The 23,119-nt window shown below is 30.3% G+C and overlaps 1 protein-coding gene across 1 annotated transcript; it reads right to left on the bottom strand.

Moving 5' to 3' along the window:
- Window positions 1-1,576: 1,576 nt before the first annotated feature.
- On the bottom strand, window positions 1,577-22,304 carry LOC136969181 (GPN-loop GTPase 3). Its single transcript, XM_067263275.1, is given in 9 exon segments — window positions 1,577-1,727; window positions 2,842-2,967; window positions 6,546-6,645; window positions 7,247-7,446; window positions 7,448-7,488; window positions 11,049-11,125; window positions 14,279-14,366; window positions 16,275-16,383; window positions 22,207-22,304. Coding segments are annotated over 9 exon segments (825 nt in total). The 5' UTR covers window positions 22,252-22,304; the 3' UTR covers window positions 1,577-1,688.
- Between the last annotated feature and the right edge of the window lie 815 nt (window positions 22,305-23,119).

Raw genomic sequence — 23,119 nt, 5'->3', positions numbered from 1 at the left:
ATATGTGCGAGAGAATTCTCAAAACCTATAACTTCTGAAATGCTATATTTGGAACTTAAAAACAAATAAATTAAGAAAATAAAAACATTATTCTAGTGTTCTAGCCTCTTCTCATCAAAACTGAACAAATAAAATAAATACAATATGATTTTATTACAGGTTCAATTAAGAAAATCCATTGGAAAACATCTAATATATTTGACAAGAATGCACATTGAAATGTAGAATATATCAAGAAACAGAAATAACAGAATAAATCAAAAGTCTCCATAAATAAAAAAAAGGGCTCATTTTATTGTGATTAAAAGTCATAAAATACACTTAATAATGTAAAATTAAAAAATGATAGAAAATCAATGAAAGAGAAGGTATTTTCAGAAGTGTTTTTATATTGGTTGGGAGAAGTTCAATAACCGAGGAGTGCTATTTGATGCTATTACAAGAGCAAAATTGAGCGCATTTTCATTTCTAATTACAGTATTTTAAATAAAAGTAAACAGTAAAGTAGATGCAATAGTGTTAATCTACATTAAATAAGCTTCAAAATGGTAAATGTAAGTACCTTTAAAGAATTTGAAATAGATTTTACCTTAGAATATTCTGTATATGTACAGATTTTAGCAACAACAGAATAAAAGACAAAATATTAATAATTAGAGATTATAAAATTTAAACTTAAGAATAAAACAAACTGTCCATCAGCATTAAAGTTGTTTATTTTCAAGTTATATAATTAAAAACCTAAAAATAAAACTTATTTTTAATTAAATAATTTGAAAATGGAGAATTTTAATGCTGATAGACAGTTTGCTTTAGTCTTATACTTTACTCTATATTTGGTGTTGCGAAGAGCATATTTATAAAAATCAAAACTTATGCCTCAAACACTATTTTGATAGAGGTCATAGGATCAAAACTAACATGTAAATAGGAGCTAATCTCCTAGAAAGTCATCCCAATATATCCCTTGGCAGATAGCCCATGTGTTGCATTGCTGTATCCAGTCAAACTAAATGAAATTCTTTAGTATCCATAAACAGAATAAATAACCCCAATGAAATAAGTTTCAGAAAAAAAATTATTACACAGTTCAAATTTATATGCGAATTTAAATAGTAGTTACATAAGCGAGGTGGCCACAAAGCAATGTGTTTTGATATAAAATTATTTCCTGATTTATCAGAAATTTGTTTATCTCTCTATTTTAAGGACAGTTTTTAGTACTTATAACACTTTTAAAATTTAAAACTATCCCAAAGAATCAAAGATACTTCAATTTAAACTCTTGTATAACTAAAGATTTTTTACTGTAAGCCATGTTAATTAAATTAATTACAAGTAGCAGAATGTTAACATTATAATCTTCTGATGTAATACTTTATAATGTTTAAAGACTTATAAGTAATTATCATCTTTGTATATAAAATATAAATTCTTATTAAGATTTTAAAAATTATAACTTATTTTACTTATCAAAATTTTTATAATGTTTTAATGTATTAAAAAAAATATATTAAAATTTATATAAATACAATAAAAAGAACTGCTCGTTTAATAAATTTATTAGGCAAAATAATTAAAAATTAAAATTTTTATTTAATAAAATTTATTATATACATACTAACAAATATTGTTATAGCAGATAAATACAATTCAACATGTCTTGTTATGCCGTTGGGTGTCTGTGATCAGCTGTCGTCGTCGTCGTCACCGTATTCTGCAAAATCCTGCAAACAAATTATTAATATACCGTATTAATTCCACACATTACATATAGGAATATATTAAATATTTAATTTGTCTATCTCCTGTTAAGCTCATAATGTTATATTTCTATAGATACAGAATACAGATTCAAACATTATAAATTCTGAAACCAGATATTTTTGGTTTAACATCAAAATTATTTTCTATTTTCTTCGATTATATCATACCCAATATCAATTTTTAACTAAATTAAAATTATACATCATCGTGTGATGGTCTAGTACAGGAATGGGCAACCTTTTTCTATGTACGGGACGCATTTCGAGATTTTTGAACCGACGCGGGCCACACGTAAGAGAAAATAAGGGGAAAATGTCGGTAAATCACATTTATTTATTCATATATAATTATAAATTAGCATAGGTATACTTAATTTAGCTTCCGGAACTGATGTAAATGTAATATATTGGAAATATTTGGTTAAATATGAGTCACTGCTAGTTTTAAATTAGTTTCAATGTGTATGTTGGCTGGTTTCTTGTTTTAATTTTTACTAAATTCATTGCAGAAAAACAATTCACATACATAAGTTGTAGAAAATAACATTTGAATTTTTGCTGCATACTTCCTTAAGCTGGAAAATTGATATATTTATTCATATTTTATGCGACGTGGGCTGCAAAAAATATTAACGCGGGCCGCAGGTTGCCCATCCCCTATCTGGTAAATAAATTTACAGCTTAATACATTTTCTAATTATATTTAATGGATCATAAATAGCATGCCTCATATCTGATCTCTCGACTAATGTCCCGAAGAAGTTTGAAATAATTAAACAAACTTAATTAAAATTTGCATCTAGTTCTTACAAAACTTCAAAACTGATTGTTAGTATTTATTACTGAATTAGTATATATTATTTCTAAGATATTAAAAATAAAATGTAATAAAATTGTAACAGGAAAAATTCCTAAAGTTCTTTTAAAAATCATTGCAATTAACTGAAAATTTAAATTTTTTTAACATCAAATAACACATTTGCATTTAGCATTAGTCCAATACGAAACTATACAACAAAAGATCGGTGTTTAAAATGTTAGTCACGATAAAAAAAATGCTTTCCAATGTTCTCACCTTTACTTTCACATCTAGATCTTCTCCATACTGAATTGCATTGTCAATGGAAAATAATAAATCATAAATACTTTCTTCATCTTTAATGTTGAGGGGCTGGAATTTTACTAAACTATAATCATCTATCTGTAAGAAATAAAATGATTGTCTGTATTATATAATATACAGTACTAAAATCATGCAAATATGATTTACTCAACCCTTATACTATTGTAAAGCATCTTTCGTCATTAAAAACATTTTTAAAAACTAAAATGCAAAGTAAATTTTTTATTATATTTGTCGACACAAGATCAACACACGACGATCTATATTAGTGGTTCTCAACCTACTTGAGCTCAAGGAACGCCATATACTTTTATTGCACAGAGTATTGCATCAAAATATTCGAAAATCAATAGGCAATTCCAGATTTATTCTCACAAAACAATAAAGCAATAAACTAATCAACTTTATTGTATTAAATGAAATGATAAACATAGAATTGTCTACAAATCATATGTTGTAGTGCACTGGAATAAATTTGCTATTAAAACTAACGCTCGGCAAGCTTGTGGAACACCCACATTCCACAGAACAGTGGTCGTTGTTGCTATGTCGCTATTAGTTATATCTACATAAATTTCAATTTTGTTTATTGCAGATGATTCTAATCCATTATAAAGCTAACTGTATAATGAATAATAAATTCTGACAGTTTGAGTAAGACTATTTGTAAAAATTTCAGGTTCCAATTCCCATTCACTTAGAATTCTCAGAATTTATAATTGTCTTCTTCGCATTTAGTTAGTCATGACACTAAGCTTAAAATTATTCTAATGGAATTGTTTTGCATCCAATTTAAGTTTTTTATCTGTGTATTCAAATAAAATATTCTATAATGGATCATTCAATCCAGAAAAAAAATCACACACTTTTACAAAGTATTAATGATATTGCAAAATATTTTTAAATGTCCACTTCTAAATAAAGCAACTATAAGCAAAGATGCAACTATAACCTATCCTTCATGCATCTACCTTATAATGAAGCCAAATCAGGCAATAACTTATTGAAAGAGAACATAATAGTGAGGTTGAGGCCAAAGTTTTAAACACGAAAACGTGTACGTCGAACGTTCGGCACCGCTTTCCCGTAAACCTAGAAGTTTGACAATGGTGTTTAGAAAGTCAGTGGAATCATGCTCGACATTCCAAACGCCATTGTCAAATTTCTAGGCTTACAGGAAAGCGGCACTGAACGTCCGACATACACGTTTTCATGTTTAAAACTTTGGCTCAACCTTACTAACAACTCTGGAAAAGAGGTCTTTATATTTTATTATGTAAAACTTGATATTTATCAATCAATAAATTTTAGATGCATAAAATTAAATGTAACAGTTGTTTTTTCATAGAAAACATTATTGTTTTTTAATCAGATTGCTAGCTTTTGAAATATACCATGAAATAATTAAAAGAATCTTCAGCCTGACTTTAGCCCTTTTTAACAGAAACATAATTTAACATGTTAAGTGTCAAATGTCTCTTGGTCTCTTATTCCCGAGACAAAAAACTAACCACAGATATTTTCATTGGCTTTAGCACTATATGTCTACCAGTGAACACAACTTATAAAGGTGCTCACCTACTTACGAACAGGTTAGGTCATAAGTTGAAATGTTCGTAAGTCAAATTAACCTAGAAGTTCAGTACATCTGTATACAAAATAACCATTTATTATTAGTGTTCGATCCTTCAATGTACTCAATAGAATATGTTACACTCATTTACCTACTCGCTACTGCTTAGAGCAGGTGTCTCAAATGTGGTTTTTTTCACCTACTACACTTGGTTTTAGTTCCATTATAATAGACTCACATTTCTTGCATTTATCTGCATCGATAGATTTACTATTACATTTTGAATGTATTTTTGAAACACTAATAGTAAAAGCTTATAAAAATTGCAAACAATAGTGAAAAATGGTTACTCCAATGTTACCAACTTCAATGCCATCTCACAAGTGGCAGTGGGACCTCAGAATTAGTGCTAAAACAAAAATGATAACATGCAATAGAAATAACCACACATTAATTATTTATTGAAAATTTGTTATTTATTACTGGCCAAAACTGATTTCAATGTCACCCCACGAGCAGCAAGAGAACTTCAGAATCCTCATAAAAATTTAATTTTAGATGTATAAGTCAAATTGTTTGTAAGTCTGAAAGTTCTTAACTTGAACATTTAAGTAGAAGAACTCTTGTATATATTTTAGTTATCAGTAATAAAGTGTAGGTTCCATAGGCATATAGCACCGATGTTGGATTAAGCAATAGATCATTGTAAAGAGGATACACCTCAATGAAAAGAGTTAGGTATGATAGAACTTTCAAACTTAATATATTTATTTTTTGTTGTGTTGTGTTTGAAAATGAAACAGACAGATTGAAATATTTCACACTTTTACATATTGTGTTTACTTGTTGGCATGTTTTCTACCACAAATAGCAACATATTGCCAACTGTAATTTTTATAACAAGCATCTCTTTCTAGTCACTTTCTTTTTGTTTTTCTTCAGTTTCCTTCAATAATGCAATTTGGACTAAAAGTAAACAAGAATGGAAGCATCCAGATAGCATATCCGATAATACATCTGTAGAGTGAGCAGGAGTTGCGAGTTCAAGTCCCATGCTGGACCAATCTTTTCTTGCAGAATATTCTAAATTTATTTATTTGTAATAATTAAATTTAATGTGAGATGGCATGCTTATCTACTCTACTCCAAAACTGTTTACTGTATTAACTAGGTATTTTATAGGAAAACCACAGTACTATTACTCAAATCTTTAAAAAATGAGGCATAATTTTAACTTAAGTGTTTTTGGTCATCTTAAATGACCTCCTTCAGGATAGTAAGAAACAAATTTCAATGTAATTTATCTGTATTTTTAAAGGTTTAAGTAGTAGTACTATGGTTTATGACAAGTGCAGTTTTCAGAAAAGTGTTTCTAGGAAAATGAAACTAAACTCCATAGCACAGATTTTTCTGTTTTCGCTTGACATGAAAACACAAATATGGTGATGTGCTTCTAATATTCTGTCTGAAGCAGTTTAAAACCTACAGGTTCAGGGACAACGTGCATGTCCATTAGCAGCCTACTAACACCAGCAACCAGTTCAAAACACGCACGTGCAGATGCAGGACACACACATTCGTGCTTTTAAAAATTGATTCTGTCGTGACATCATGCATGTTAAATGCCTTTTGTAAAAATCAAAATAAATTTGATTGACATTTAGCATGCAATAACTAGCAACTAGTAATTGGACTACAGACTTTACATGGAAAATTTTGACTTTCAATATCTCGGCCCATAGATTGAATTTCAAATTTTTGGCTTCGTCACGACATTGGCCTTGCTGATTTGTGCGTATATATAGAAAATCATGTTGCGCGGTCGCTTTAAATTTTGATTACAGACAAAACACTTTCTGACTTACGCAGAGCTCCGCTTACACTCCACTCAATAATCATACGACATTGTTACATTCAGATAATTAGGAAGTCATTATATTTGTTTTGAATGAAAAAAATCAATTTATGATTAACTGAACAGTAATTAGATTGCAAAGCAAATAACTTTAAATCCCATAATTGCTAATCTTATTCATTTTTATTCAACAAAAAACTAATTATTAAAAAATGTTATTAAACTTACCACTTTTCCTATTGTCTCACTTAAACGTTTATACTTTTCGCTCCATCTCGTAGATGCAGAATCTTCGTCGAGTAATAAATTGACGTCGGGCTCTAAAAACCTAAAACGACGATGCAGTCAGGAAATATCAATAACTCCATGCTCAATGGATGATAATTTCAAATTTATTAAAACTTCAAACAGTGATACTTTCATAGTTGCATGCACAAAACACTTCTGTAACTTATTTTAATACATATATGCTGTTGCTTTCATTTTGTACTATTCGTATCAATATATTTGTCCAATGTACAATGTATATTTATTTTTTTTTAACTCTAACTTAAGCATGTTAGATCTGCAAAACCTAAATAAATCTTGTTTTTAATAATTTTCAGATGGTATTTTGTATGTTATTGAGGTTATTAGTCTCCAAATTTGACATATTTCTAGCAGTTATGATTCAACAGATTTGGTTTTGCACTATAAATAACCTCTAAACTAACTGTTATTTCAAGAACTGTTCTAGTGAAAAATATCCGAATTATACTTTCGGTAAAACATTACACATCTCTACAAATTAACATAAAAAGTATTGAAACCAGTCAATTCTGATATTATTTTATATTTTAAATAATAATTTGAAAATTATATAATTAAACCATTACAATTTACCGAGGAAAAAATTATAAATTAATTTCAAAATTCAGGAGTAAACATACCTGTAAAGCATTTTTCTACCTCTCTTGTTTAACAGATCGATCTTGCTCAATACGTTTACATGGGGAATCTCCAAACTAATCATTGCCGACAACGCCGTCAAAACACCGGAAAGAAATTTTGAGGGTTCGATTAAGAACTGCGAATCGAGGATGTAGATGGCACAAATTCGATAATCCCAACTATGAAGCATGTCCACTAAATTTTCGCATAATGTCTAAATGAGTGTATAATTCTATCTGACCTGGAATTTAAAAAAAAATACTTTCTAAAATAAGTGCAGTCCATAAATTTTATGACAAGAATTAAAATTCAATCATATATTTTTTATTCAAAGTACAATCCATTGACATATATGCCCCTTTAGCATGGTCATGTGACATTCAGAGCTGCAGAAAATCTCTCCCAGTTGTCTTTAATTTGTTAGTCACACTCTTCGATCCATAAATTTGTCTTTTTTACAAACTCAGAAAAAACAAGTATGCGGGGGATAAACCTAGTGAATATGAGATGATAAAAGGTAGATTCTTTTTCTGTATTCTTTTGTTGACACATGCCTGCAAGCTTGGAACAGGAAAAAATCTTGGTACCTGAATGCAATGGGCGCAAACACACAGACTTCCTGAAATGCATTTGCATTTCGGGAAGTCTCTATAAAATTTCACATTTCTTCTTCTCCCTTGTGGTATAAATTCCTTGTTATCCACACCTTGCAAGTCAAAAATTTATCGTCGTTATTTTCATGTGCAACTTTTCGAATTTCAATTTCTTTCGTCTGAGAGATGTCACACCAACCCATTCAGAATCCTGTTGTTTGTTTTGGGATCATAAGCAGAATACTACTAGTATTTAATAAAATCATTACATAAGATGTTCTATAATAATTTTGTCAAAAATTTTCTTCTGTATCTGCCATCAAAATGATGTCTGGACGAGACATGATTTAAATTAATCTTCTAATAACAAGGCATTAATGAATATAAAGTTCACAAATCTTATCTAGGCCTTGCACATAAGTGAAAAAACTGTTACTAACAATCGTCTTCACACATCGGGATGAAATACAAAAAACAAACTTACTTAAAACCCGATAACCGGAGTGGTAGAATTACAAGGAATGCTAACGTTTTTGAAGCCCCATCTGGGCTCTTCTTCAGACTTTATAGTAGTCTTTTTTTTTTCAAAAGAAAACTATTCGATTCTTGACGTACGGCTTCTCATATTACTATAAAGCCTGAAGAAGAGCCCAGACGGGGCTTCAAAAACGTTAGCATTCCTTGTAATTCTACCACTCCGGTTATCGGGTTTTAAGTAAGTTTGTTTTCTGTTACTAACATTTTAGTCTACAACTAAGACCTTCAGGTAGAATTTTTTCAAAATCGAATCTTTCTAGTACTGGCATTCTAGATTAGAATGTGTAGAAGACTCTCTTGATATGTTCCAATTCTCTCCAATGTGTTTTATATTGATCTCCTTTCTCAGCTATGAAGACAGGTAGAACTGAATGAGCACACCTTCCTCTTGGTTCAAATCTTCACTTAAAATGCGAACAACATTAACAACTCTGGAAATGTTCAAAGTTGCTTCTCTCTTCTTCAATAGCCACTCCTCTCATCACCATCCCTTGTCACAAAAAATGCAAATCTCACCTGAATATATTAGATTGATTCAGAGCCTTATGCACATTTTTATACCTGTTACAATATATATATGCCTTTTGTACCACTTTTAGGATCTGTAGAAAGACTCAATTTAATCAATTCTTTGTTAACTTTTTGAATACATAACACAGCAGCAGAAACAGTTTCTATTAGCATTTATATCTCACAATATACACTTGCATCACTAAAAGTGAGCAATTATACTATTATTTAATTAAATATAATTAGGCAATGTATCAGCCATACTGCATTAAAGCATGTAGTATGCTACAAGCTTTAACGCATGCTTTAGTGATATATTGACATACTATATGCTTTAACGTAAATAAAATATAGTTCTAAAAAGTTAAAAATCTAGGACAAAATATGTTTTAATATATTAAAACATATTTCGTCAACAATAAAACATATTTGTAATATATTACAATAGAAGATAAATACAAATTTATCCTTTAGTGACAGAAATGAACATGATTTCAGAAAAGACCTGCTACATCAGTTGATGGAATAAGATGCCATCAGATGACAGTGATACAAAACTTCACATCAGAAAAGAAAATTATGATTAATACAAATGGCCTGGCCTTCAACCTCTCACAAGAGAACAGAGGTCAAGATTAAGAATAAAGATACTGCCAAGTTCAAGCAGACATAAGGTCCAAATAGAACTTGAATTAAGCACCACACCCAAAATTACACTTTAGGAGGTGACAAAGAAAGAAATTACCCCATCAGGCATATGAACCTTTAGTTCTTCTTATAGATCATTAAAGTTAAGGAACACCAGGAACACAAATAACACATTAGCAGAGTCAATTTTTTATTGTAGGATTGTCTTTGCTAGTTGATTGTATTTCTATAGCTGTGAAAGTTATATCAGATAAACAAAATTTTTATTACTGTTTATCTTCAATTGTAACTTTCTAGAAAATAAATTTAACTCTGAATTTATGTACAATTTGTATATAAAATCTTAAAGCATAAATACAGCAGACAATTTATAAAAATTGATCAATCACTACTTATTGTATTAGTAATAAGTCACTAATAAAACAGCAATTCATTAAGCTGTGTATTGTATTTTACAGGGTGTCTGAAAAGTAATGTGCAGGGAAAAGATTTAAGTGCTTAAGTTTTACATATGACATTGCAGTTTCTCCTATTTCCAAAAGACCCAAAATCTGGGAGCAAGATCCAGAAACCTAGCAGGCTGGATCCCATGGGAGAGTATGCAATAGGTAACAAAATCTTCCAAAAACCATAAAATATTAGTGAGCAAGCAGTAATGCCATATACGCAAAGTGGAAACACAGGATACACAACTTAGGCTGCATTCATACTAATGACGACAAAGAACACAGATCCTAAATGATAATGACGGCGTGTCTTTCATCATGTTCATTTATTGCCAAAGCGTTCATACTGTTTGTTAGTTTTCATCTTAGAGCATGTGCAATTTACATTAGACTTAGTGTTATTCCACAGCTTTCTGCTTTACACCGAACTCATCTGTTTTAAAATTGGATATGCAAAGTAAAATATTAATTCTTTGATGTTGACAGCAGAATTTATTACTTTTGTTAAGAAAAATATCAAAATGTCGATAACTCACGGCCTTGGTATTGAGAGAAAAACACAAGTCAAATTCTATGTCTTAGTCCATGAATTACAATTAAAAGATATCAATGAATTTTTAAAATTATTTTCATGTGTCTCCAAATACTTTTGACCATCTCTTAAGCTTCATAGAGCCTCTTTCTTCGGCACAAGAGATTAGCAGTTCCTCCATATTGTTCAAAGAAATGTGGGAAATTCATGTTGGTTGGCCAATACCATTACGACAATGACAAATGTTGAATCTTGGCTAACTTTCAAATGACAAACAACTATGACGAAAAAGCAACGATAATGACTAATGTAAACACTTTACAGACAAAGATGAATGATAAAAACAATTGTTTTTGTCCTCGTCGGGAGTGTGAATGCAGCCTTACACGTCTTTTATGCACTGCTATATATATGACTTTAATGTCATTACAAATTTCTCACTGCACATTAACTTTTCAGACACCCTGTACAACTATCTTCTATATTACAGTATACAGATAAAATCATTTAAAGTTAAATTGCTGAAAGACCTTACCAGGACAATCAAATAATGTGTATGAATCCTCCTCATCAACAAGTTGTTCTTCAAGCCAGTCAGAATTAACTAAATACCTAAAAGATAAAATTTAGAATTATCAGATAAATCTAAATTGGAAATATGCTTTGTCTTGGTCCACTATTCAGAATTCAATACTTAAAATGACCCTAAACTTTTTCATCAAGAGCTGTATTCTGAACAAATAACAGAATCACTGTCAAGCAATACAGCCGAAATTAGCTTAAATGAGCTTTGCTGGTAACGAATGTCTAATTTAAACTCCTTTTAATATTTAAAATGCTTTCACGACGACATTATGACGCAGCATTAAAACATATATCAATATTTGTTATATGTGCAGAAGAGCATACAAAAAGAACTGCCAAACTTTACCTGTTTCATGGAATTTGAATTGATATGTACTGTACAAGATAAGAGTTTGTCACCAGATATGTAAACTATCTGTCAGATTCTAAAGTCAAACAATTACTGGATTATATCAAGCTATAGTAATACTACTATTATTAATTAAGTAACACTGTGTGGTTCTATCTAAAATTAATAAGTTCTGGAAGCAAGGATTGGACAAAAGTCCAGGTAGTGTGACTGGCAATGCAGGAGTTATGGCTTCTAGTCCTGCTTTGGACTGATTTTCTTCTTCCATAACCTTATTTTCTTCTTCTTTCTAAATTAATTATAAAATTTAAAGAAAGCACCTAACACCTGCCTCTAGTACTTAGCATTTAACCTGTCCTGCGTTGTTCCCGAAAATTTTCGTGTTGACCTCATTGACCTACGTGGGCGATCCCAAATATTTTTGTGTCTGCATCAGAACGTTTTTGATACTAGATGTCGCTATGCATCACAATTTTTATATTAAAACGAACTTCAATAATATAATTTTTTTGTTTTTATATTTTTCAATATATTTATTTTGTTTGTGCAGCATAAAAAATATAATTTTTAACGACACAATAACCACGATTAAGAAAAATTTGTTAGGCTTAACGTCGATGAAAATTCAACATGGTATCACAGGCAACAGAGAAAAATTTCAACGTTGAATAGGTTAATTAACAATAGTAGTAGTAATATAGCCCAATGTAATCTAGGAATCATTTGACTAATATATAACTATCAGATTTAAGATGTTTATACTTACAAATATATCTATTAGATCATCTATATATCTAATTACAAACTTTACCTTGTTTCCAAATTTCTTTAACGCCTCATTTCTAGTTAAGCCAGAAAATCTTGTTATTGGTGATACAGTGGAAACTCATCTCTTTTACTATTAAACAGTCTATCATATCCTATACCAGGGTGGCGAACATTTCTGAGCCCACGTGCCATATAGTAAGTACACTTACAAGGGGAGGGCACGACCTGGGAAATTCACTTTGGGATGAGACTTGGTATATAGGTAGTACTCCTTTAGGATGTTCAATCCTCAAAACAAGAAAGTGCAATGGCCGGCCAATTTTAAGAAAAAGGCCTTTAAAAATTCAAGCTCAGCTGATGTACTAATAAGTTTTGCTAGGTCGGCAGCTGCCGAGCAGCTCGGTCGACATCGTTCTCGGCTACCACCAAGTCATTCAGGGTTCAAATCTCGGTCTCGATTAGTATTTTTTTTTTTCTTTCTAAAAATTTTTTAAAATAAGTATTTTGAATATATAAATATTAAAATTTTATTAGAATAAACAATTTCATTTAAAAAAATGCTTAACACATATTACATGTCATTTTAATTATAATAATACAAAATAATTAATAAGTATATTAATAAATCATCAACAACTATTGGTAAACTGATAGTATCTTCATTCACAGACATTTTACTGTAAAATATTGAAACTATTTGTATTATGGTGTGATATATTACGAAACACCATGATCTCTTCCAAATCCAAAAGTAAATTGACACCTTGTCTCCAAATATCAGGTCAGTCCATAAGTCCATGCACATTTTTATGACCTTGAGAAAAATCTTGTTTTGCTGTTGAAAATGTCAGTCTAATGTGATACTTTTTACACTGAAGTGTTAAATTGGATCTCATTTATATAATACTGTTGGAATTGGGAACATTTTAGTTGTTTATTTTTCTTAAAATGGAAATAACCGATGAATATAAAAGACATGTTTTATACTTTTTATTTTTAAGTGGTGAAAATTAATAATAGTAGTAACCTTTGAAAAATTTGATACAATAGAATAATAAATAATAACTGTTGTTCCATAACTAATTATTTATAACTATTATTATTAATTATTTTGTATTATTATAATTAAAATGGCATGTAATATGTGTTAAACATTTTTTTAAATGAAATTGTTTATTATAATAAAATTTTAATATTTATATATTCAAAATACTTATTTTAAAAAATTTTTAGAAAGAAAAAAAAAAAAAAAATACTAATCGAGACCGAGATTTGAACCCTGAACGACTTGGTGGTAGCCGAGAACGATGTCGACCGAGCTGCTCGGCAGCTGCCGACCTAGCGAAACTTATTAGTACATAAGCTGAGCTCGAATTTTTAGAGGCCTTTTTCTTAAAATTGGCCGGCCATTGCATTTTCTTGTTTTGAGGATTAAACATCCTAAAGGAGTACTACCTATATACCAAGTCTCATCCCAGAGTGAATTTCCCAGGTCGTGCCCTCCCCTTGTTAGCTTTAAAGATGTTTGTGTGTGCCAAAATTTTAGACTTCAAATAATGATATCTAAAGAAATCAAACAAATATGCTTTAATTAGAATAAATGTACAAAAAGCTTATTGAAAAAAGGATGATTGAAAAAGACAGATGATCAATGGAAATCGTATGATACATTACGTGCCAGATGATTTCTCTATACAAGCCACTTTGGGCACACGTGCCATAGGTTCGCCATCCCTGTCCTATACAACTTGTAACATCCAGTTACAAATTTATATATTGTCTATATATTTTGTCTTGCCTTTTATTATGAGTGATTTTTAGTCACGTATGATAATATTAACAACAATTTTGTTTTAAAGTTTTATCTTTCAAACATTCTGGCTTATTGCTTTTGTTTATATTGTCTGGATGAAAAACACTTTTAGAATCAGTTTCAAATACATTCTTCTCTAAAAATGAGCAGGAATGAATAAAAATATTTAGGAACATACTTGGTTTAATTGTGAATATGACTTGAAATGAGTAAATTTTATTAAATAAATTGAAATTCTATGATTACTTACTCCATACAATAAATAAGACCTCCATTTGGCCCAAACCTCAACTCCTCATCCTCCATTACATCATCAACATGTATCAATTCTCTTATATCTGTAAGCAGAAAATAATGATTACATTAAATTCAGTATTTGATATCAACTCTGTTAAATAAATTTAAACATAATTAAAATGTTATAATATCAATACTTAATAACAAAATTACAAGAAGGAAATAAAAAAAAAATGACAAGAAAAACTTCTGTAAACACGAAAATCTTCTATTTTCGATCAGAAATCTCCTCCATCTTTTAAAAATTCAAAATTTCGCAGACAAATGAAGAAAATTCTATTTGAAAATTGAAGATTATCACAAAGAATACAGCTAATATTATGCTTTAGTCGAGCTTCATACGAAGCTTAAGAACTTTGTTTAAAGGCGCCGTTTTAAATTTTATTCCTTCAAATGTATTTTGTCATTTAAATCTTAATTATTACTGGAATTTAATGTTTCTACAACTGAATATGAGTTATAAAAACTCAAAGCACAACTCTAATACCTTGTTTATTTATAATGAAAATTGCAGTGTGTAAGTTAACTTGTCATCTCAAGATTTTTAACTCAAAATTCTAGCTTAGGATTATCCTTGCTTTATAGACATAGACATATATTTTATTTGAACACATTGTGTACAATGTATCTGGGTGCCACAACAAGTATAACCCAGTACAAACTCAAAACAATGAAACAAATTACAGATACAGTTGTTTAATTAATGCGTGACAAATGGAGTAAAGGAGGTTAGATACTAGAATAAAATTAGTTTGTAACAAAATATACAAAATGCAAAAGATTAGTTATATAGAAATAGTTACATAGAGATTGTTACAATAATTAAAAAAAAAAAAAGTATTGAGGGAAACTAAACACAAATGATTTAATACATAAATACACATGCAGAAATTCAAACACAGTCACAGAGTGAATCTCAGGTAAAATAAAAATAACATTCACAGTAGAATAGATATGTATACAGATATAGGTACAAATATACAGGCACTAAAAGTATGCGTATAGACAAGTACAGACACCAAAAACAAGCAGGGACACCAATTACAGAGTCGAGGAATGTGGACAGAATGGGAACTAATTGTAGACACTTACAGTAGTCCTTACAAAATAATTATTAATAAGTGTCATGAAGGCTTCATACCTTGCTTTATACCTCAATCACCAAACTTACAGTAGACTAAAACTGAAATACAGACATATCGTCAGCAGGAGTCGCTGTGAAAAATTTAAAAAATCGCCAACTATTTTACCAGTTTTAAATTTTTTTTGCCACTTCAAATTATTTATTGCCACCAGTTTTACTTACTAGTTAATGCAGGTGCTGGTAGCATTATCAGTTTGGCATCTGGAAAGCAAAAGTAACAAGTTAAACTGTCACTTGGAAACAGGAATAATTTTTTAATTGATAATGCCAAATAACACATTTGACCACAATGCTTAAACAGTATGTCAAATGTTCTGTCATGCCAAAATGTTTATGCTTTAGTCTACTGAGAAAAGATCAAAGTGAAACCCCAAAAAATTGTTCTGTTGTGCTCCTGCACCCATCACACAGGAGCACAACATTCTGTTGTTTTTCCTGAAGTGTGTGCTTTGTGATTCAATTTCATGCTAAATGTCAAAATAAATAAACTAGGGCTTTTATTGCCACTTTAATAAAAATATTAAGTGGCTATTTTGGTGCCATGTAGTGCAACCCCCGCATCGGTACTGCATTTCTACTAATCATACACAATTTTTCAGGCTTAAAAAGTCAAATTATATGCTACAATTTATAGTATTTGTTAGAAGTGCCAATAAAGTTTTGTCCAACTTTAAGAGTAACATGGATATTAATGTCTTAATTACAACAAAAAGTAATATATGTTATAAATTTCTCATGTTTCATCTTTTAATGATAAATTCACTGGAGTTATACAAACATTATAAATTTATTTTAAATATTTTACCTGCTACCATCTCGTAATCAAAATATTCGGCAGCTGGATCCAAATTAACGACGTTTATTTGTCGTCCCACGTCTTGAGCATACTTCACCATTGTACTGCAATATGTGGACTACAATTATAAAAACAACATTTGTAAAATATAAAAATTCATAAAATTAATGTATAGAAGTCAAAAAAAATCTATTCAAAAAAGATAGAAGATATTTAAAGTATCAATACATCAGTTCCAGTACCAACTATACAAACAAAACAATAAATCTTCTAATGTAATGCCAACAAAACTGTTAATTAGATAACAAAAATAAACTTGCCATCCCTAAAGAAAGGACACTAAAAAGTTGTGATGTATATCATAACTAGCAGGTAAGCCCAGTGTTCCCAGGCAAAAAATAAGTACAAACATCAAGATTATTAGATTATTTCATACTTCTAACCCTTCTGTTATATTATATTATAGTATTTGATTTATATAACTACAAACTTTATCTTATGTAAGGGTTTATCACACCAAGTAACCAATTTAACACATTTCAAAAATTCATTAAATTGTGTACAGAAGAAGAAAATGTTTAAAATGTGTTAAAGCAGTCAGTACAACATCTTAAGCAGTATCAGTAAAAGATGTTTGGGACAATGGGTTTATGAGTTAGTAAGAGGAGATGAAATCAGGGGAGGAAGTGGAATGTCCAGGTTTTCTAGTAGTTAAGCATGTTCTCGTAACTATCACATTTGTAGAAGAATTATTAGAATTGGTTTGATTTATTTGGTTACGACAATGCAACATGTGGGTGATCTGTCAAGGAGAATGTATCCTAGAAAGACTTTTACATAAAGCTGGTTCCAATTTAAGTGTTATGTGGCCAGTTCACTGGCCACGCGCAAACCCGCAACCAACTACTGGTGTTCAGTGGTTTTATGCACTCAGTTACTGGAGGGTTATGCATTCAGTTACTGGAGGGTTGAAAAAATTGTAGGCCTATAAATTTCCACTGTCATCCATCCATCTCTGTCCTTCCTTAATCTCAAGAATGGAGTTAGATAAATGAAAGTAAAGACCAGACATGAAAATCGTAACAGAAAGAGGACCAGATTAACTATATATGAACTTCTGATTTGTACTGCAAGTCACATTATTTCAATTTAAAAATTTTTCCCCAAATGGAGTTAGATACATAACCAGCATGACACTATTGCTAACAGCAAAAGTATGATGTACAGGGGCAAAAACACTACTACACTTCACACAGGCAACTGATATATGCTACCTGTTGCAGTAATGAAATAATGGCGAATCTATTTTGTGCTATATCATTGTCGCAGTAATTCAGTGAATGTAATATATATATATTTTTTAAATGCTATGTTTTTTTGTAATAATTATATTTAGTTAATTTTTTTTCCAATAGATAGTGCTACCTGGAAGCCAGCAATCAAATGTAGACAAAAATTAATCAATATATAATAATCCAATCAATAATTTGGGGTGGGATGTACAATATTATCTAAGTTAGAAGTATTTGAAAGTAACTGCCACGTTTCATAGCAATTGATTGAACAGTCTAGGAGTGCATACTGAACGATCAAACAAACATCCTCATTTATATATATTTAAATTTGTTTTTATTATTATATTTTTTCACTATATGAAATATTATAATGTTTTCTTTTATAATTTTATTATTATTATTCAATAATCTGTAAGAGAAAAAAGCAAAAATAATCCAATCAATCTGAATACAATCAATGAAAATAAGTATATCAAACATTGCAAAGCCTGATATGTATATAGAAACACAACTAAATGATCACCTTAAATAATTGGGCTATAACTTAGTATTAATCATTAAATTAGCAAAGTTATAGCCCAATTATTTAAGGCAAACGTTTGGTTGTTTCAGAATAAAAATGAAGTATTTTATGCTGTATCACTTCCTTTTTTGCTTATATAACATAGAATCATTTGTCAATTGAATGCTTGTGTATAAGTCACAAACAAATCATACAGTTCTATCTGTATATATACAGATTTATTACAGATTACTTCTTACTTTACTAAGATAAAATTTTTTATCTACTTAAAAAATTTCATGCATCAATGATATTATCAAAATTCTTTACACAACTTTATGATTTATTTGTGACTTATACACAAGCATTCAATTGACAAATGATTATATGTTATACTAGTTGCAAGTACCCGCTTCACTGGGTTTTTTTTTGTTCGTACATTTATATGCAATATAGTTTTTTTTAATATAAAAGACGTGCGTTAAAAGACTTTTCTTTTCCTAGCAGATAAGTCAGCATTGCTCGGGCAAAAAGTAACAATAGCGAAAATTAAGATTATTATGTTATAGCCAACCTTACCTGTTTTCACAGAATGCAAGAATTAGGTCCCCTGTTTACAGAGACTAATTAGAGAATTTTTAGATGGGTCTAAAAATATGTTCGATTTCCTGCAAAAACGCATAAAAACACCTGTAAATCTTGTACGTCGCTTTCTCTTAACACTTCCATTCTTAAAACTTTCAACCCACATATCTCCCAGCTGTTATCCGCGACTTCGTTCGCACGGATTTTGCAAGCAAGCCCTATTTACATTCAATATTTCAACAACCATAGTAAATTGTTACATAACACCTACCGCTGAGAATTGCTGAGAATCAAACCAACTGTTTTTAATTTGATAAATTTTCTGGAACATTTACAATCGTTCTATAATCGAACCAATATGCAATAACAAATTTGAATTTAAAATGGTTTGAACATTTGGTAAAAAATCTAAATATGTAAAAAATATTTATATCAATGTCTGAAATGTTATCAATTTAATACCCCTAAGTACTCAATGAAGACTAAATGTAATTAAAAACAAAAAATCCCATCTAAAATAGTACAGTAAAAGCTGTTTTTCAGGTTAAGACTTAATGCTTTCCCTCTCCCCTGTGAGGGAATTTCGAAAAATCCCTTCTTAGTGTGCGTTTTCATTACGTACCCTGTGTACCAAATTTCACCTCTAGGTTCTAAAACTTTCTAGAAAAAAACTGGAACATTCTCATTGAAGCGTCACACATTTTCGAAGTCAATCACTTTCAACCCCCATATCTCCCACACCCTTACAGCTATCGAGACGCAACCACCATAGTGTACGATGGGAGACTTGGGGCTACTACCTCACACAAACACCATTCATGTGCGATGTATAGTTTTGGCTGCAGAATGAAATATAGGCACAAACATGTCCATTTTTATATATATACTAGCGGGTGGGCCCGGCATTGCTCAGACAAAATTAACAATAGTGAAGATTAAGATTATTACATTATAGTCAACCTTACCCATTTTCACAGAATGCAAGAATTGGGATTCCCTGTTTCCAGACTAATTACAGAATTTTTAGATGGGTCTAAAAATATGTTCGATTTCCCGCAAAAACGAAAAAAAACTGCATCTGCGTCTTGCACGTCGCTTTCTCTTGTTACGTAACACTTTTATCGTTGACAATTCCATTGTTACGTAACACTTCCATTGTTGATGGAAGTGTTAAGCCTTATTCCTGTCCCTCTCCCCCGTGACGTACTCTAACTGTGTACCAAATTTCAACTTTCAACTCCTAACCGTTTGGGCTTTGCGCTAATTATTATTATTATCAACTTGTCTCGATTATATATATATATAAATATAGATATAGATAAGCAAAAAGGAAGTGATACAGCATAAAATACTTCATTTTCATTCTGAAACAACTAAATGTTTGCCTTAAATAATTGGGCTATAACTCTGCTAATTTAATGATTAATACTAAGTTATAGCCCAATTATTTAAAGTGATCATTTAGTTGTGTTTCTATATACATATCAGGCTTTGCAATGTTTGATATACTTATTTTCATTGTGATTGTATTCAGATTGATTGGGTTATTTTTGCTTTTCTCTCTTACAGATTATTGAATAATAATAATAAAATTATAAAAGAAAACATTATAATATTTCATATAGTGAAAAAATATAATAATAAAAACAAATCTAAATAAATTGAAAATATCTTAGAGTAAGTACAAATTAAAAATCAAATAAAAACTGATATGAAAATGAAACATTATTTCCAACACATTATAGTTTATACCTATGTCACAAGCCTTGTGAAATTATAAATCTAGAGAATAGCGAGGTTGCGGCAGACACTTTCAATGCGAAAACGTGAATGTCGGATGTTCAGCGCTGCCTTCCTATAAGCCTAGAAGTTTGATAATGGTATTTAGAACATCAGTGGAATCATGCTCGATGTTTGAAATGCCATTGTCAAACTTCTAGGCTTACAGGAAGACAGCACCAAACATCCGACGTTCACATTTTTGCATTGAAAACTTTGGCCGCGACCTCGCTATTATATTGGCATGTTTCTTTGTCAAGCAGCTAAGTAAGCAAGCCATGACGTAGTTTATTTAATATGAAACTATCTATGTCATTGATTTGCTTATTTAGCTACTTGACAAGGAAACATTTCCAAAATTGCATCATACTGTCAGAGGAAATAATAAGCTTACTAATATCAGTCAAAATTTATTCCTCCAATTTCCTTAAACATATAAAACTGTTTTTTCAAAAAAAATATAATAAAAAACTCCATTTAAACTGTAGCACTTATGGACTTTCCAGCCCATTCTCAGAAATACCAACACCATTGTAATGTGACAGAGAAGTGCAGATTCTTACAACAGTGCTGGTATGTAAGGAGGATGGAAAGCCCAAAAAGTATTAGAATTTAAGTGGAAGTCTTCATTGTGATTTCCAGAAAGGCAGAGCTGTTTGCTTCAATAATAGAATGCTTTACTTTCAAGTATCAAATTTCAAAATAAACAGAAAAAACTTTTTACGATTATAATTTGCTGCTAAAATATAACCATATTCTGCTATTGATTTATGTTTTTAATATCAATTTTGTTAATACATTTATAGTCATGAGCAACAAGTTAGAAAGCAACTAGAGATTCCAAGCACAACTAACAATATATTCAGTATACCTCTACACTACAGTCTGCCTATGGGAAGAATCAACTTGGGTATTAACCAATAAGCATCAGCCATTAATTGCTTAGTTGTGGCAAGTTACCTCCAATTTCTTCACGATTTGTTAAACGTGTGTCTACCAGAATAAACCTGAATATTGGAATAAGAGGAAGTTCGCTATAGTAGTTGTTAAATGCAAGGTTCTTTACAATTAATGCATCCTATGAAAAAATTAACACAACAGAAAAGTTGTTCTGTCATCTAGTGAGAGAAAATGAAACAAAATCTACTTATTGCCTGGAATATTAAGCAAAAAATGCCATCATCATTAGGGAACGTGCCAATTGGTTTAACAGAAGGGACATCACGCACGATGTTTCTCTCAAGTCAATTCTTTATGTAGACAGAATGTCATACTAATTTACATCACAAATAATTATAACCAACGTCAATAATTTTCTTTATTTAATATAAAATGAAGAGAAACTGACTATTTATACTGTTTAATCTAACAGCAAATTTCAAATGAATTTTATTCAAATCCTCTAGAGTAAAAGCTGCTTTGGTCTATAGACAGACTTAACTGAAACAGCACTTACATTAATTTTCGTTGAATTACTCAATCATAACAGAATATAAATAAAAGTTAAGGTAAACAATAACATTAACTTGATATTTAAATGTCAGCATTATTAATTTTGAAAGGTTTATGTATAATTTACCTGCTAAAGATGTATAATTTATTTAACATGCAATAACGACATATTTTGAGCATAATTTTTGTGTTGATCTACAATATACACGTCAATGTCGAGACTCACGTGGTTCCAGAGCCACGTGACTGAACAACGACGTTACTTTTTAATACTTAAAACTAAACAATTACTTAAATTTCACGTTAAATTTTGAATTAATAGTTTTACCTTTCCACTACCTGCAGGACCCATAACTAATTGTCCGTATTTCATTTTAATCTTTTAAATAATTTAACACAGACTTTCGCTACACAAACAAACGACACCTTCAAAAATTTCGAAATAGAGTTGCGACAAAACGCCCCCTGGCGACTAGAATCTGTGAAACTATTTTGTTAATTTATTACGTATGTAGAAAATTTATCTGTAGAATATAAAATTAATTTTATTATACTTCTTTAATTGTCTGTTATTAATATCTAAAATTCATCAGAAACAAGAAAATATTATTTATTTACGTTCAACTCTAATGAATATCTCCTATGAAATTGTCCTATGAGTATATCCTAATTAAACTCTCCTGTAGAAATAGAAGACACAACACAATACAAATCAAAAAAATTTTAATTAAGAAAAGCTTCTTATAAAACTTATCCCAACCCTAAAAATTAAGTTTTGCCATTTTATAATAATTAATACTCTTCTAGAAGCTGATAGCCAGCGGCCGGATGGCCGAGTGGTCAAGGTGGCAGCTTACTGCTCTGGGTGACCCGGCATCGAATCCGAACGGGTCGAATAATCCCCAGGAATTTTTCGGGGGGTGGTCCGTTCGGATAACCTAACCTAACCTAACCTAACCTATTCTAATAAATTGGTTGTTAATAATTATGGTAATTTATTAGAATAGGTTAGGTTAGCTTAGAACGTGCGTTCCACTGTTTCCTTGATGAAATTAGCGACGAGCCGCCATCTTGGCTACCTAAGGTAACATTAACCAATTTTTAATATATTTCTTATATCATTTTTATTACATTTGTAATGTTATTTTTGTTATTTGGTTGTAAAAAATTCAAAATAACTTTATTTTAGATTATTTTTAATTTTATCAAATTTTTCTACTGTAAGTTTTGATAAAATGAGA

Source organism: Centruroides vittatus, unplaced genomic scaffold (genome assembly GCF_030686945.1).
Source record: "Centruroides vittatus isolate TY-2023 unplaced genomic scaffold, ASM3068694v2 contig_1753, whole genome shotgun sequence".
NCBI classification, from domain to species: domain Eukaryota; kingdom Metazoa; phylum Arthropoda; class Arachnida; order Scorpiones; family Buthidae; genus Centruroides; species Centruroides vittatus.
Note: the sequence above shows the minus strand (reverse complement) of the source record. Positions and strands in the feature narration are given on the sequence as shown.